Source organism: Hibiscus syriacus, unplaced genomic scaffold (assembly GCF_006381635.1).
Source record: "Hibiscus syriacus cultivar Baekdansim isolate YM2019G1 unplaced genomic scaffold, ASM638163v2 tig00110656_pilon, whole genome shotgun sequence".
Taxonomy (NCBI): Eukaryota; Viridiplantae; Streptophyta; class Magnoliopsida; order Malvales; family Malvaceae; genus Hibiscus; species Hibiscus syriacus.
Genome location: NW_024062816.1, coordinates 27,704 through 45,618, shown reverse-complemented (window position 1 = coordinate 45,618; position 17,915 = coordinate 27,704). Strand labels below are relative to the sequence as shown.

Below are 17,915 nucleotides of genomic sequence, written 5' to 3'. Positions count from 1 at the left end.
AACTCATAAACACATACCATATAGGTATGCATTTACCAGGGTCGTGGCTGGGTTTTCGGGGACTATATACAAATTCTTATAAAGGGATCCTTATTTTTTAGATATATTCGATTTCAGGACAATAATAGTGGCGTTTTTTTTTTTGACAAACGCCGCTATAGATCCATCTATAATGGCGTTTTATTAATAAAGCCGCAATAAGTGGCGTTTTTTGAAAAACGTCGCAATAGGTCCATCTATAGTGGCGTTTATTGGAAAAACGCCACTATATATATACTTTTTGGGGCTATTTTTGGGGGCCCTGTGCGGTCACGCAGTTCGCGTCGCCTCAGCTACGACCCTGTCATTTACCATTGTTATTTATCCATAAATCTTACAATGAGTGTTTGTTTCCTGCAAGTAGTATGTGACATGATTTTCTACCAGAAAGGTAGATACTTGTGAATTAATTGTTTATGGGTACTAGGGTAATTTGAAAGTTCTTGAACAACTATTATCTGCTTTTACTTGCATTCTTTTATGTTCAATTGCTTGCATGATGCTTTAAATTGTGTAAAAAGTGATTGCATTTTGACTAACATCTAGGATTACTCTCAATTGTTTATTTGAGTTGTTGTTTATCTACTATTCTCTGTGTTCAATATTTACTTTGAACTCATAATTAAAAAATAAGTATTTAAATATATTAACATATAAAAAAATATATAATCTTAATTAATATAAATTTTAATAATAAATATTAACCTAATGTAATTTAACAATAGTGTATAAGTGTATTCATTAGATATATAGATAAAAAAGTTAAGGAATACACCTTTTAGCTTTTGTCTCACATTGTCAAGAAACATAAGCTAAACACTCCAATATGCCTACAGAAACTAACACCCTTAAACTCTTCAACTCATGAACTAATATGTATTAAACTATGCTATCAGTCTCTATAATTTTATTTTTCAAATTTTTTAAAGTATATTTTTTTAATATGCTTTTAGGAAAGACCAAGAAAACTCTTGAAGGTGTGCCTCTTGAGATGTGGTGGCATGTCAATATTTTTCTTGAGACGTGGCGACATGTCAATATTTTTCTTAAAAAACGTGTTCTAGGAGACGCGCCTTATTATCACTCTGTTAGAGTGTTAGATTTGTAAAATTAACAGAGTGTTAGATTTGTAAAATTTGGAGAAACGGTGTATGGCAAGTAATATTATAATATTTAGATGATTTTTGGGTAAAAATGCCGGGCATTGACCTGCTTTCCTTTTTTTTCTTTTATATCTACTAGGTTTATTCAGCCAGAATTGTAAAAGTAGGAAGATATCTTAGTATAGAAGAATCTGTTAAGCTCAGGAGGGATAGCGCCATTGATGATCTTCAAGCCTTTTTCCGTGTGTATTTTGATCCTCGTTAGCGCTATCCATCCTGAGTTTCATCGCTTCTTCTTGCTCTTGAAGAAAACCCCATGTAGGCAGGTACGTATTACTAAACTTTTCCCCTCCTGTTAAATCCTTGGCTTTGCCTTTGCTACTCCTCTCTTCAAATTCTTTTGGAAACAAGAAGAGAATCGATGTTGCTCACACGTGGGGGCAGCTGTGAAATGAAAGAAATATGTAAAATAGGGTTGTTGCAGTTGCAGGACTTTACCCTTGCATTGCACGGAAGGGCTCCTACTCTAGCAATATCTGGTTTGTTCTTTCCAAGCTTCTCGAAATTCGTAGGTTTTCTGTTCCGAGTTTTCTCCTACCCTCTTGTTTTCACAAAATTTCTTCCAGCAAGAGTAGTATAATCGGTTTCTACTTCAGATTTTGAGTGTTTAAAATTTCTTACACGACAAGATCAAGTTTTTTTTTTTTCATTTTTGTTACTTTATTTCCATTCATTTCTAACAGTTCATTTCACGGTAATACCATTATACCTCCATGGTGACGAGGAATGACTAATCCTCGTTACGGAACTCTCCTACCCCATGCCGGTTATCCCTCGTTACGGGAACTTGCCGTATCCATAACTGGAGATCGAATCCCGACTATATCATCAAACCACACCTCTCATACGAAAACCAGGGAAAGGCTTTGGTTTTGTCTGTTTTATTCTGGCATTCAGTGGGATTCAAGGTTTGCCATGTGCCTCTGCTGAACTCCTTTTACTAGGCTTAATATAAAACCAGACAGGCACAGCCAGCTGCTCAGCGTTGCCCGTACCCCAACATGTGCCCGTCTGCAGCAGCGTTGCTTGCCCCTACTCCAACGTATGGAAACGGGGTTCAAAATTAATGCAATATATATCATTTCTTGTATTTCAAGTTTCTTGTGTTTTTAAACAATGAATAACCTCAACCTGCAAAATTAGGAGTGGGACCTTTTTCAGTGGGCTTAATTTGACCACATCTTTGCTCAGTTGCATACGGCGCAAGTCAAGTAAAAAGTTACCAACCCACTGAAAAGGGTCCCACTGAAAAAACTCTTAAGATACGGCATGTGTAATGTGCTGCATTTTAGTTAAACAGTATCTCAAAACTCAAATTGATAACTTTTTGGGGTTATGTTTAATCATGTACCATGTGCTATGTGCTGCATGTGTCGCTATTCCGTTACAAACCATGCAGTACATAGCACATGGTTAAACATTATCTCAAAACTCAAACAAATTACCATGCAGTACATAGATAAACGACATAATGCCATAAAGTAAATTGCTGAATTTTTTCAAACGGCAAGTCACAAAAGAAATAAAGCATACTGAAAGACAATATCGATGTTTCGAGAAATTCAGACATCGCCAAACTCAGAAGGTTGATCCATTCCATCCAAAGTTGGAACCCTGCAAAACAATCAAAGATCAGCACTATCAAGCAGCAAGGGCCACAAAGGGGTGCTAAGTATCATCACGGGCCAAAGAAACGGCATAAGTTGCACTCACAAGAAAGCTAACGAGAGCTATGCTCACAGTACGCAACAGAAAAGATCTATTTAGATTATCTAGTGCTGGTGTAAAGCATGCAAACACTGTGCATATTATTGGGTTTGTTGCGCCTAAACGAACAGGGAAATGCAATGAGAAGAGACAAATAGACGACGATATCCCATCATCGTGACAATTAAGCAAGTATAGATAGCTTGCCTTGGTGTCATAGAATTTGAGGAAGAACCGTGACGGGGGAACTTGTAGCTTGGTTTCAAGAATTGCAGAAATTGCAGCACTCAGTTTCTTATTCACATCCGGATTTAGGCCGCCAATGGATATCAGCTCACCATAGGCAGCCGGCTGCTCAGTACCACCAAATGACATGGGCACTGAACCCTTCAACACAATCATCACATACTGCATACGAACAACAATATATCACATGCCGTGGATAAACATGCATTACTATAAACAGTATACAGTTCCTTCTAACATGTTAATAGTAGACAAAACGAGGTTAAGAAACGTATTCATTTGTCTTAGTGGTAGTCTTTAGTATAACTTCAGAAAAAAAAATTATATAGAATTTAAAAAAGGATTTTTTAATCTGGTTTCTTACTGATTAAACAGGTCTTCGGCAAGTTCTAAACATTTCCTGCTCTTTGTCTAGGACCAAACCAAACAAGCATCAAGTCCTTGGTTGAAACGACCAAGTTTTTCGTTTACGATAGCATAAATCACTTGAACCAAGAGCCCATTTCTCTCAATGGGAAGGTCAGGCAGCCATTCGGAAGTATTGTACAAGAACACCAGTTAAAACATTTACTACATGCCCCGGAGATCTACAATGGATACAAGTAAAATAGACACGGAGCCGGTAACTATTACAGTATTAGGCTATTAGGCATTTAGGACATGCAAAACTCTCCAGGCACTAAGCACTATCCAGCCTAAATTTGATCCGATTCTCAGGTAACTATTACAAACGTTTCTGCAAGGATGCAGCAAAACACTCGTCCAAACAAGAAACAAAACCAAGTTTAGTTCCTAGAATTCAAATTGACAAAACCAATAGGAAACAAATGTAGTTGGATTAGAAGGTAAACAAAGGGTCTTTCTTCAAAGATATGGTTCCTTATCTTACACAATGTAAAACTTTTGTAGTTTTACAAAGATTTAGGACCGTTGGATGAGTAAAAACAGATGACTGAGATTAAAAATAGAAAATGTGAAGATATTTACTGAAAAAATAAATAAGTAATCAATCTCACCCATTTATTTTCACCTATTTAACGGTCCTGAATCTATATAAAAATAAAGAGTTTTACATTGTGTAAGTGGATCCTAACTCCATATATATATATATATATATACACAGCAAAACAAGTATCTACCATTGCCTTTCAGCCGAGAAGAAGACTAATTTTAACATACTGCAGCACAAAATTTTTTTTTGAAAGGAAGTGAGGAGTTCCAAGAAAAATAATTAAATATTCAAAGTGATCGATCGGTCTAATACTCAAATTAGCAAAGTTGCCGCAGTTCGAGTTGTTTAAATTGTGTATTGATGGCCTTCTTGGAAATTTGGAGACATATCCACAGGTTGTTCCCTTTTATCCGTTTGCTTCTCCAAGTGGCCTTTTGGGCTTCGCCTTCTATATTTTCAATTTTGTGCGTTAATATCAGCCCAGCATCTATAACCATCGGCTATTGCTTTTTGCCTGCTTACAGGATGAAGTTGATGCCTTCTCTGTTCTATTTCATATTGGGAGAAACCACGGGAAGTTCACAGTTCACATTATCGAGGAGGTTTCTCCAGAGGTTAGCTGGGTTTTAACGATATTTTATGTATTGCTTCCAGTTTGGTGATGGTATCTGCTCAACCATGAAAAGAATAGTATCATCACAAAATCACAACCAAGTTTTCCTTTATAGAAATTTATACAGCGAGACTGCAAATATCTTCTAAATGATGCATCAGTTGTTCCATAGACAAAGAATTTTATGTTTCCATGGACTTTTCCACTACTTGTGCAGAATTTTCCAATTTTTAAATAATTTCAGACACCTAACAGACATAACTTTTACAGGATAACATATTAAGAAACATAGAATATTCAACCTGATTAAAATAGTGAAGTCAAGAAATCATCGAAGCAATGTGGTCAATCGCTATATTGCTGTCTTATGTTGTGACTATTTGTGAAATGACATTGATCATTCAATTTCCTTACCTTGTTTTTCTTACACCAGTTGGAACCAACTTTTGGAGGCAAATTGGGCTTTGATGGTAAGAGGGCTGCAGCATTTCTTGTGCTGGCAATCTCAGCTCCACTTTCACATGAAAAGGATGTTGGTGTTATTCCTCCTAGAATATTTTCTTATGCAGTTACATGGCTTGGGAGAATCTCTCATGCTTGAAGCGATATCATGAACCTAGAGATGCTTTTGACTTATTTATCCAAGTGCAGTAGATCCTCAACAACTTCTCTTGCTGACTTCAAATAAAAGACACATTGCTGACAATAGAAGGTGATGCCCCAATTAATCTCTGTTCCACAGTTGATAGTCCTGCCAGTACGCCCTTCTGGAAAAATAGTGGAGGGACCTCTGACTATCATCATAAAAAACAGTCGGGTTTAGGAAATTCAGTTGCTCAGGCAGAATACGAGCTGGGGAGCATTCAGAATTAAGAAAAGATGTAAACCTTATATTTCAAAAGGTCAAGAATTTTTGGTCATTGGTACCGTTAGGCTGCACTAATGAAGCACTAGGTTTTAAAAGGCGCCTCGCGCAGAAAATTGTGGCCGCCTGGGTCTGGACGAGCTCACATACGATAGGCGACGAAAGGCGCGCGCCGCCGAGTCGGGCGCCAGGTGCAGCGCCTATGCGCTTATGGTATATGTTTTCACCCTTTATTATTAATAAATAATTATAATTTGAAAACTAAAAAAAGCCTACCTGTTTAAAGAATCCCTTCGCACGACGCACGCACGATCTCTTCTTCGTCGGCAGTCACAGCAGTTACCACCGCCGGGCGCCAACCAGGTAATCCCCTTCTCCTCCTCTCCTTGGTTTTATCACCACCGTCTCGCCCCTTCTCCTCTTTCTTTACCACCACTGTCTTACCCCTTCTCCTCTTTCTTCACCATCACCGACTCATTACTTTTTTTTATTAGATTGTAAGTTTGCACTTGGAGGATGAAAAACATGGGTTGCTTTTTTCTTTTTTCGTATCTATATACAGAGCTGAGCATGAATGGTTGAAATTGTAAATTACTTGTTTGATAAAAAGCCTTAAAAGGTTTTTGAGTCAAAATCATGAATTGATTTGTGGGGTTGCTGTAGACCATGTGTCTTTGTTCTTAAACAGCTATGGAATGGGTTTTAAATAAGCTGCTTGGGCGGTGCAGCAGATTCACACTTATATTTGGGGAAAATATTCCCTTTGAGGACATTGTTTTAGCAATGTTATAACATCTTTTATGAAAAATATACATTCTCGAAGAATGTACATTCGGAACTCGCAGGTACATACATTCGGAACAAGAAGTTCCAGGTAATGATTCTGAAAACCCTCTTCCTTTTATTCCAGGACTCCCTGCTTCCGTACCACTAGCAATCACTTTGCAGAATCTTTCGACCGAAAGTAGGTTGTGGTTGAGGATGAGTACGAGCGAGGAGTCGACTCAGTTTGCATTTTTAGATCCGAACCTAATCCGTAGTGGAAACAGAAGCAGCAATGAGGTTAGGGGGTTCACATTTGTGGCTCCCTTCTATCAAACCCCAAAAGCCATTTCGTTTACATTGTGTGCTTAGGGATAGAATGCTTTAGTGAGAGTGTCGATCGAGTCAAAGTCTCCGGGGGTTCAAAACGTGAACTGACATATCTCTGCCCAGAGAGAGAGATTTTTATACGTAAGAGCGCTGTGCGTTATGCGTATATTTAGAGTAGAATCGGTAACGAGCTTCTCTGCTTTCGGGTATTCGTATATATGAAAAGAATCTTGTCTATATGACCCTTGCCTGGATCACATCTAGGTTCATGCAAACTGTGCACTAATGATCCATGCAAGGGTCATAAGCATGTGGGTCTATCGACAGTTTATATATATATATATATAATTGTTTAATAAAAGATTATATGTATAATAAAGTGTCATAACCATTTTTTTTGTAAAACAATTCTGTATTATTTTAAAAACGATTACGACTTTATTTTGGAAAAATTGGTGATTTGTAATTAATTTGAATTAAATTGAATAGAGTCGCCATCGACCTTTGGGTTAGGTAGGCCGAATACCTAAAAACGTCTTTTAAAACAATTTTAAGAAAGATCATTTTTAAGACAAAAATAGTCTGCGTTTACCAAAGATTCAATTAAAATGGATTCGGGAGTCGGTTACGTGTGGGGAAGGATAAACACCCCCACAACGCCCAAAATTGGTACTGTGTCGCTTACACATCGTCGTAAATGGTGGAAATTACAATTTGAATATGAAGTAAAAAAAATATGATCTATTTATTGAATATTTGTTAAAATTAAAATAATAGAAATACTTCACTTGGTAAGAAATCTCAAGATTTGCAATCCTCCAACGGGAAAGCTATCTCATCTATTTCTTATCTATAAAGTATGTCCTATCTTTTAATTACCCCTAAATAATATCGTCATAAGTAGAAGATACAATATGCTTAATTTATGTATCGTTAATATTAACATAACAACCATTAATACAATAAAAAATATGAAAATAGAATAATAAATAAATTATGATTTATTTATTGAATATTAGTTATAAATAAATAAAAAAATCCTTTTCTCGATAAGAAATCCCGAGATTTGCAATCCTCCGCCGGGAAAGCTACCTCGTCTATTTCTTACTTGTAAAGAATATTTCTCTTTAAATAAAAAATGACGAAAATTGACATAATGCATCACACTATACTTTTCCAAAGCATATATCACTCATATTAAGATTCAATGAAGAAATAATAATAAAGATTAAAATTTAAATATTAAACAATATGAACATCAAATAAATTAACAAAAAATAAAATAACAATAAAAATAATTTCTATAAGCTTGTAAAAGGAAGAATTTGCGTTTTTTATTCCGTTTGAACGTCGTATCGGATTGTACCCCTTCGATCAAGCGATACTTTCCACGCCCGTTCTATAAATTCATGTTCTTGAAAAATATTTGAATGAAATTAACAACTAAGGAAATAAAATAGAAACAAATATGATTGCCAATGACAAATAAAATATTACAATATTAAATAAGAACACTTACTATACATGTATTAAGGATTGAAAAGCAAACGATTAAATATTACAAACCAAACTAAAATACCAAAATACATCATTTAAGGCAATAAAATGTAATTAATGGAAATTAAAAAGAGCTAAAATGACAAAAAATATTAGGGACTAAACTGCAAAAATACAGGAAATTAAAGAACCAAAATAAATATACTCGAAACTTTAGAAACCAAAGTAAATAAAAATGAATTTTGGGAACTAAAACGGTAAAAACAGAATCTTCAAGGGCTAAACAGCAAAAACAGGAATTTAAAATACCAAAATCAATAACAGAAAATTAAAGGACCAAAACGCCAAAAACAGAATCTAAAGGACTAAACACCAATTACAAAACAAACAGAATCCAAATATAAAACATTAAAAATACAAATACTAGAAGCCAAAATAACTCAACAATATTATTAAGGACTAAAATAAAATGAAAGTAAAACAAGCAAGCCATATTCAGCATTTAACCCAATATATAAAAGTAGTGATCAAAATGCATTCAGAATCAAAATACATGGATTATAAACATGAATAAAACATGTATTTCTTTTACATGGTAAATAGTGACTAAAACAGAAGATGCATAAATCTGAGGGCCAAATTCGAACATCAGCTAAAATCCTACAACACATGCAAATAAGGACTAAAACGAATATTATATGAAACAAGCAACCAAAAATCTAAACACTTAGAAAATATAATACTTATCATATAGGATTAAAACGGAACAAGAAATAAATAAAGAGCTCAAAATAGAAAGATGAAATTTCATTTAGGATCATATTACAACCATTACAAAGCTAAAGGGATTTAAAATGTAGTTCACCCATAAATGCTAAGGACACGCGTGCAAGATTACAGAGATAAGAGGACCAAATGGGCTATTAGCCCTTAATCCCAACACTCGGCCTCAAAACGACGCCGTTCGACGTCTGAAAAATAACCCTCTTAAGGGTTATTATGAAACCCTAAAATCATTCCCTCTCCCCTCTCATTCCCTCAGCCGCAGACCCAACCCGTGGGAGAGAACTCTCCCTCGGCCCACCGCCATGGGAGGCGACCAAGCCTCCTGCCACCGTTAATCAGTGGCCACTAAACCGATCAACCCACCCCCTACGAACGACCTCTCCTTTGAAACCCGACCTCTAGAACCCAAACCCACAACTTATATCAATCGAAACCAACCCCCCCAAAACCAGAAAAACAAAGGCTTTACCTTCAGATATGGGGCTAGCTGGGATCAAGGAAGGTCACAGCGAGATTCACGGTGGTGGTTAGAGAAGGTAAAACTTTCTTTTTTTCTCTCTTTTTTTTTTCTGTTTCGATTTTTCTCTTCGTCCCATCTGGTTTTTTTGTTTCCTTTTGCTTTCTTTATATTCAGTATCTGGTGAGATGATGATATCTAGAAAAAATAGGATATGGGTCTTACTGTCTTTGCATGATTACCTCCCGATTTTTCGGGATTCAATCTGTTTTTTAAATGGATTCTAGGATTTAGGCTACTGTTTTTACAAGAACCGGTTACTGTTCATGCAGGAGAACAGTCGGCGGCGACGGGACACCTCGGCTTGGTGGCTCGGTGATTGGCTCACGGTTGCTCACGCGGCTCAGGCATGACTGGTGAAGATCAACGTGCGGCTGAGGGATTGGACTCTGGCTTGAGCGGCGGCTGTGCAGTTGGGGATTTAGGGTTTGAAACCCTAAACTGATTTAGGGTTTGAAACCCTAAACTGATTTAGGGTTTGAAACCCTAAACTGATTTAGGGTTTGAAACCCTAAACTGATTTTAGGGTTTGAAACCCTAAACTGATTTTAGGGTTTGAAACCCTAAACTGATTTAGGGTTTGAAACCCTAATCTGGTGGGTTGTTGGGCTCCGGGATTGGGCCAATTGTAATCTGAATTGGGCTTAGGGATTAGGCCTGCAAAAATTGTAATAATAAATAATAATAAAATAATAATATAATGATAATAATAATAATAATAATAAAATAACGGAAAAAAAAAATCCCGGACAAAAACGGGTGTTTACAGCTGCCCCTCTTTGCACATTCTTGTGTTAACAAGAATAGGGCAAAGACGACAAGAAAACACGTTTTTTGTCTGGTTCTTCTCTTTTTGGGTTTGAAAAGATGGATAATTTTGTTGGTGGGGACGACACTGCTCATACGCAATGAAGAGGTCTGGTCGTCTAAGGGTGACATGGCTCCTACGTGATGAGGAGATCTGGTCATTTTTAGGAAGGGTGATAACTCGGTTCCTACGTGATGAGGACGGCTGGTTATCCTAATGTTGACACGGCTCTTACATGATGAAGAGATCTGGCCATCTAAAGGTGATAACACGGTTCCTACGTGATGAGGACGGCTGGTTATCTATGGTTGACACGGCTCATACGTGATGAAGAGATCTGGTCTGGGGATGACACGGTTCATACATGATGAAAAACTCTGGCCACCTTTAGGAAGGGTGATAACTCGGTTCCTACGTGATGAGGACGGCTGGTTATCCTAATGTTGACACGGCTCCTACGTAATGAGGAAGTCTGGTCAGTTGATGTTGACTGACTCATTGCTTCAATAAGTCTTGAAGATCCTGTAAAAATGGTCATATGCCATGATTTCATGTTATCAATATGCTCTAAGAATGATCTAAATGCATGTTTAAAGGGTTATGCTCAGTTCGTTCCTGGCATTGAGACTCCCTCATACTCTTTGATCGAAACATGCGAAATTTATGCGTTCATCCGTGCCTGGTTACTTTCTTGACCTCTCATTAAATATTCTTTGACTTGGTCCTTCTGATCTACCCCGAGAGAGTTTATCTTGCATCTTTGATTCTTTGGTCATTGATTGATTTTTCAGAGACGATTCATTCAGAATGGACTCTCCTTGTTACATGCCTTTAAATTGGGACTTCTTTGCTTGGGAAAAGTATGATTATGTTGAAACTGATTTCTTTAATTTACCCTCTTTTCCCTCAATGATTTGTTTAATGACTGATGGGAGCGTGCCTTTGCATGTGTTCTCTGGTGAACACCTGTTTCAAAATCCCCATAATCTGACACTTTTCAGAGTAAAGCATAGTAACTGATGTTGTTATTGATTAGTAATTTGGTGAATATATGCGAGGACATTGAATCAAATTCAAAAATTTTACTGAAGACAGATAATGAGAAAGTACAATCTTTTGGGACAAGAAAGCAAGTATATACAAAGAAAAACAATGGACAAATATAGTGAATATCAAATGCTGAGTCCTTCTATTTCTTCACCCCAAATCTTTCTCGAAAGTTGACATGTGTTTCGAAGATTCAGATCGTACAAAAGATGTGTGAGCATGAGAGTCTTTCCCTAAACCGTTAGGCTTCCGAGGGAATTTACCCTTTCAATTTCTGATTATTCGAGCCGTCCATTACGGATTTTCAACTCGAATCCTCCTTTGGTTTCAAGATGCCCATTTTAGGTTTTCACCTTGAACCCTCCTTTATTTATTTTCTTCTTTTTCATTTTCTCATTTTTTTTTTTAGGTGTAATATCGTTTGACCGAATCTGAATTCACGGGATTAGGCAAATCTTCCCCATCCATTTCTGTTAACACCAAAGCTCCTCCTGAGAATGCCTTTTTTACAACATAGGGACCTTCCCAGTTCGGCATCCACTTCCCTCGAAAGTCTTTTTGCATAGGTAAGATCTTTTTTAGTACCAAATCGCCTTCACGAAATTCTCGAGGTCTGACTTTCTTGTCATATGCTCGTATCATCCTTCTCTGGTACATTTGGCCATGGCAGATAGCTCTCAGCCTTTTCTCCTCAATCAAATTTAATTGATCAAACCTACTTTGTACCCAATCAGCCTCGTCTAGTTTCAACTCCATCAATACTCTCAAAGAAGGTATTTCCACCTCAATAGGCAAAACTGCTTCCATCCCATATACCAAAGAGAATGGTGTTGCCCCAGTAGATGTACGAACGGACGTGCGATAAGCAAGCAATGCAAAAGGTAATTTCTCATGCCAGTCTCTATATGTTTCAGTTGCTTTTGTGATGATCTTCTTGATGTTTTTATTCGCTGCCTCTACTGCCCCATTCATTTTTGGGCGATAAGGAGCCGAATTGTGATGTTTGATCTTTAACTTTGTGCAAACTTCCTTCATTAAATCGTTGTTCAAATTCAATGCATTATCTGTGATGATCCTTTCAGGTGCTCCATATCTACAAATGATTTCTCTTTTTAGAAATCTGCACACTGCTCCTTTTGTGACATTAGCATAAGAGGCAGCTTCAACCCATTTGGTGAAGTAATCTATAGCCACTAAGATAAAACGATGTCCATTTGAGGCCTTCGGTGAAATTGCCCCAATGACATCGATGCCCCACATTGAAAATGGCCAAGGTGCGTTCATTACATGGAGTGGTGAAGGAGGAACATGTATTTGGTTATCATGAATCTGGCATTTATGACATCTTCGAGCAAATCTAATACAATCTCCTTCCATAGTGGACCAATAGTACCCAAACCTCATGATTTTTCTAACCATTGTGAATCCATTAGCATGTGTTCCACAAACTCCTTCATGGACTTCCTCAAGTATTTTCTTGGCCTCAATTCTATCCACACATCTCAAAAGCACCTGATCCTTGCCCTTTTTATACAATATATCTCCATCAAGGACATACCCCATTGCTAATCTTCTTAAGGTCCGTTTATCATTCTCAGCTGCCTCCGCCGGGTAAGCCCGATACTTCACATATTGGAGAATATCATAATACCATGGGAGATTATCATCCTCTTCTTCCTCTATGTTGCAACAATGAGCTGGCATTTCTCTTATACTCATCCGAATAGGCATCATTCGAGATTGATCATCGGCCTTGAACATAGCTGCCAACGTAGCCAAGGCATCTGCCATTTGATTTTCTTCACGAGGAAGATAAGCAAAAGAAATTTCTTCAAACTCTTTGATCAACTCCATCACTAAGTTCTTGTATTCTATCAACTTGGAGTCTCGAGTCATCCATTCCCCGCGAAGCTGATAAATAACCAGAGCAGAATCGCCGAATACTTCCAGGCTTTTAACTTTGCGCTCAATTGCAGCTTGAATACCCAAGATACATGCTTCATACTCTGCCATATTGTTAGTGCATTCAAAGGCGAGCCTACTAGTACAAGGATAATGATCTCCCTCAGGTGAAACTAATATTGCCCCAATTCCATGTCCCACAGCATTAGAAGCGCCATCGAAGTTCATTTTCCATGCTTCATTTTTCGGAGTATCTTCTTCAGTAACAAATATACTCATCAAGTCTTCATTCGGAAAATCAAATTTTACTGGCTCATAGTCTTCTAATGCTCTGCTTGCCAGGAAATCTGCAATAGCACTTCCTTTAACTGATTTCTGGTTCATGTAGACTATATCAAATTCGGACAACAACATTTGCCATCTCGCCATCCTTCCAGTTAGAGCCGTTGATTCCATCAGGTACTTTAACGGATCCAGTCTTGATATCAACCAGGTAGTATGATACAACAAATATTGTCTCAGCCTCTGAGTAGTCCATACTAAAGCACAACACAGCTTTTCAATAGAGGAATATCGAGTCTCACAGTCAGTGAATTTCTTACTGAGATAGTAAATAGCTCGTTCTCTTCTTCCAGTTTCGTCATGTTGGGCCAACACACATCCCATCGACTTCTCAAAGACAGTCAAATATAAAATCAATGGTTTGTTTGGGATTGGTGGCATCAAGACAGGAGCATTAATTAAGTAACTCTTAATTCTATCGAAGCATTCTTGGCAACTATCATCCCATTCTCCTGGGTTTTGCTTTCTCAATAATCGGAATATTGGATCACATTTCTCGGTCAACTGAGAGATGAATCTGGCAATATAATTTAACCTTCCCAGAAAACCTCGTACTTCCTTTTGCGTTCCAGGGGGAGGTAATTCCAAAATTGCTTTGACTTTATCAGGGTCTATTTCTATCCCATTCTCACTGACTACAAATCCCAATAACTTCCCTGAAGTAGCTCCAAATGTGCACTTGGCCGGGTTAAGCTTGAGCTGGTATTTTCTTAATCTTAAAAATAGTTTCCTTAAGACTTTACATGTTCTTCTCCAGTTTGTGATTTGGCAATCATATCATCCACGTACACTTCTATATCCCTGTGCATCATATCGTGGAACAACGTAACCATGGCTCTTTGATATGTTGCCCCGGCGTTCTTAAGTCCAAAGGGCATCACCTTGTAGCAAAACGTACCCCACATTGTCACAAAAGTTGTCTTTTCCATGTCTTCTGGGTCCATCTTAATTTGATTGTAACCTGAGAAACCATCCATGAAAGAGAAAAGAGCATGACCAGCCGTATTGTCAACCAAAGTATCGATATGTGGGAGTGGAAAATTATCTTTGGGGCTCGCTCGATTGAGATCCCGGTAGTCAACACACATCCGAACCTTGCCATCTTTCTTTGGAACTGGCACTATGTTTGCTACCCATTCAGGGTACTTGGCCACTTGTAAAAATCCAGCATCGAATTGTTTCTTCACTTCTTCCTTGATTTTTAATAGCATATCTGGTCTCATTCTTCGAAGTTTTTGCTGAACAGGCTTGTATTCCGGCTTTATTGGTAGCTTGTGCATCACAATGTCGGTTTCCAACCCCGGCATATCTTGATAAGACCAAGCAAACACATCCCTATATTCCCGAAGAAGGCTTATAAGACCATCTCTTACTTTTGGTGAGAGTGAAGTGCCAATTTTAACTTCCTTTATATCCTCTTCTGTTCCCAAATTTATTGTTTCAGTTGTCTCTTTGTGGGGCAATATTTGTCTATCTTCCTGCTCCATCATTCTAACAAGCTCAGAGTTTAACTCACATTCCTCTTCATCTTTATAACCCTCAGATTCTTCGAGACACATGTCATTTTCAAAATCAATTTGTGGTTCAAAAATATCATTACTCGAACAGTTGATATCTGAAGACCTGCGAATCAAAAGGAGTATATTTGGCTGTGGACAAAAATTTTATATAATATTTATCAAGAGAATAATTATCAATAAAGAATAAAGAATACTCAAGAGATGAATAAAATACTTGCTAAGATTAGAATGAAAGAAGAACACTGTTTCATTAAAGCAATGACAAATAACAATTTGTCCTTTTACAAAAGCCCTATTATATTTGGGTCAAAAGGAGACAGATTTGTTATTATGCATTACTTTGAAAAGTGCTTATAGAACACAGGGAGTTCTTCAACAGTGTAATTGTTCAAAACATAGCCAGGAGGACACGGACGAATTGATGCCAATGAACACTCTCCAGTAGAATCTTCTGTGATAACGTTGATGCTCAGGCTTCCCCATAAATTTTCAACAAATTCTGTATCTTCAATATCTCCTGACTGTTTCAGCGTGCCAATCACAAATCCTCCAGACACAAAAGATTTGGAGAGTGGTGGAATGACCATGGGTCCCCAAACAAGATCTTCTCCCTTTACTCTTGCCTTCCTTCTTTCTTTAAACTTTTGTGCATCCTTGACTTTATCATGGTACGTTGGTTTGTATCCGAGACCAAAATAATTTCTTTTAGGAACTGGAGCCGATCCTTCAGTGATTCCTTGCAATTTCTTTCCCAAGCCTTTCCCTACCTTTGCTCCTCTAGCTAAGGTCTCCTTTAATTGCATCTTTGTATTTTTTGAAAGATGAGGAATGGGAATTCTTTTGCCCTCAGAGATAAAAGTAGCATTAACAAATTCCAAGGACTGGAAGGAGGACTCTAGTGCATTTTCATCTACCCCTACATATGGTGCATCTGTAGTGATAGAGGCAATGATGTCTTCTTCCGCTTTGATGGTCACTAGAGTCCCATCAACAATGAATCGGAGCTTTTGGTGAAGGGAGGAAGGAACTGCCCCAGCCATGTGAATCCAGGGTCTCCCTAGCAAGCAACTATAACTCGGATGAATATCCATGACAACAAAATCTACTTCAAATGTTGTAGGGCCAATTCTGAGAGGAATAATCATCTTCCCCATTATCTTGCGTTCTGTCCCATCAAATGCCCTTACAGCATTGCCACAAACCCTCATTTGTGATACATCCACAGGAAGTCTATTTAGAGTGGCGAATGGCATAACATTCAAGGCCGATCCGTTGTCAATTAACACTCCTGAGACGATGACTCCTTTGCAATGAGCCGTAATGTGTAAAGCCTTGCCCCTGCCTTTTCCTTCTTCAGGTATTTCGTCATCATAAAAATAAATAAAATTATCTGCATTAATATGATTTACCATCCTGTCCACACGTTCCACTGGTATATCCTTCCCTACAAAAGTTTCATTCAGCACTTTGATCAGAGTATTTCGATGTACTTCCGAATGCAACAGTAGAGACAACATTGAAATCCGCGCTGGGGTCTTATGAAGCTGTTCCACAATATTATACTCGCTGTGTTTCAGAAACTTTAAAAATTCCTGAGCCTCCTCAATCTTAACAGGCTCATTCAATTTATCATCAGGATCTTTAATAACCACATCTCTTGCTTTATCAGCCTTTCCAGGAGCATAGCATCTTCCACTCCTGGTGAAAAATCCAACTTCAGCAACCTCTTCCTCCTTACTCTTAGGAGTATTAATTTGGCATGTATAGTCCCAGGGAACACTCTTGTTACTCTTGTAGGCAAAAGGCGCAGGGGTTTTGATCACCACCCTAGATGTTATACTTCCACTGCTGGCCTCATAATTTGGCTTTGATATGACCAGGACAGGCTTTTTTAAATTCTTTTCAGCTTCCCTTGAATTTTCTTCAGAAGCGCAGATATATCTTTCATTTCCACTCATTCTTTCTTCATAGAACTGCAACTCCTGCTTGTTCATTAATTCTTGGACTATCTGCCTGAATTCTTGACAATCCTGAATCTGATGACCATTTTCACCATGGTATTCACAAAAGTTCTCTGTCTTTCCCGTTGAGCATTCATTTCTAGGGCTTAACAACCCTCTCTCCTTTATTTGAGCATATACCCATTTCAGTGGTGTTCTTATTTCTTCAATTCTCCTCTTAATTCTTTGATTTTCCTCAATAGCGTTCACTCCCTGATTCTGATGATTTGGGAGCGGGTTTGCAGCAACACAGGGTGCTTCAGAATCATTAAAGGACACCACCTTTCTCTTGATCAGATCTTCAACCACTCTTTTAAAAGCGAGACACTTTTCAATGTTATGTCCTCTGAGATTTGCATGATACTCGCATGTCTCATTTTCATTGAACCATTTTGGATAAGGTGGTTTAATTGGATCAATGAATTTTGGTGATACTACGTGAGCTTGGACTAATCCATGGAAGAGCTCACTGTAAGTCATTGGTATGGGAGTGAACGTCATCCTTTCATTGTTATGCTCACGCTTAGTCTCTCCTTGAGATGAAGAAGAGTTTCCCGTCTTCGGCTTACTCACAGAGAAATTTACATTATTCACCTCTCCTTCTTTCCTTTTCACATAGGGTTTCTTTGCAGGAACTTGGCTACCGGCAATCTGCCCCTTCTTTAATGCTCTCTCGATCATCTCTCCACACATCACGATATCAGAGAAGCTCTTAGTTGCCACTCCTAACATATGATCAATATAAGGAGATTTTAACGTATCTATAAACATGGTTATAAACTCCCTCTCAATAAGTGGTGGGTGCACTTGAGCAGCAAT

At 37.9% G+C, this 17,915-nt stretch overlaps 1 protein-coding gene and 1 pseudogene across 2 annotated transcripts; one reads left to right on the top strand and one right to left on the bottom strand.

Moving 5' to 3' along the window:
* Positions 1-2,679: 2,679 nt before the first annotated feature.
* LOC120137329 (macrophage migration inhibitory factor homolog) lies at positions 2,680-3,420 on the bottom strand. Of its 2 annotated transcripts, XR_005517422.1 has the most exons (3): positions 3,117-3,420; positions 2,916-3,028; positions 2,680-2,816 (listed from the first exon to the last, which is right to left on the bottom strand). XR_005517422.1 is itself a non-coding variant. In XM_039153100.1 (2 exons), exons 1-2 carry the CDS (start codon positions 3,321-3,323, stop codon positions 2,781-2,783), a joined length of 243 nt encoding a protein of 80 aa, XP_039009031.1. In that variant the 5' UTR covers positions 3,324-3,396; the 3' UTR covers positions 2,680-2,780. The 2 variants fall into 2 exon arrangements, 1 of the variants encoding a protein (XP_039009031.1); XM_039153100.1 differs by lacking the exon at positions 2,916-3,028 and having other exon boundaries at positions 3,117-3,396.
* Positions 3,421-4,418: 998 nt separating this feature from the next.
* On the top strand, positions 4,419-9,830 carry LOC120137287 (annotated as a pseudogene).
* Positions 9,831-17,915: the final 8,085 nt, after the last annotated feature.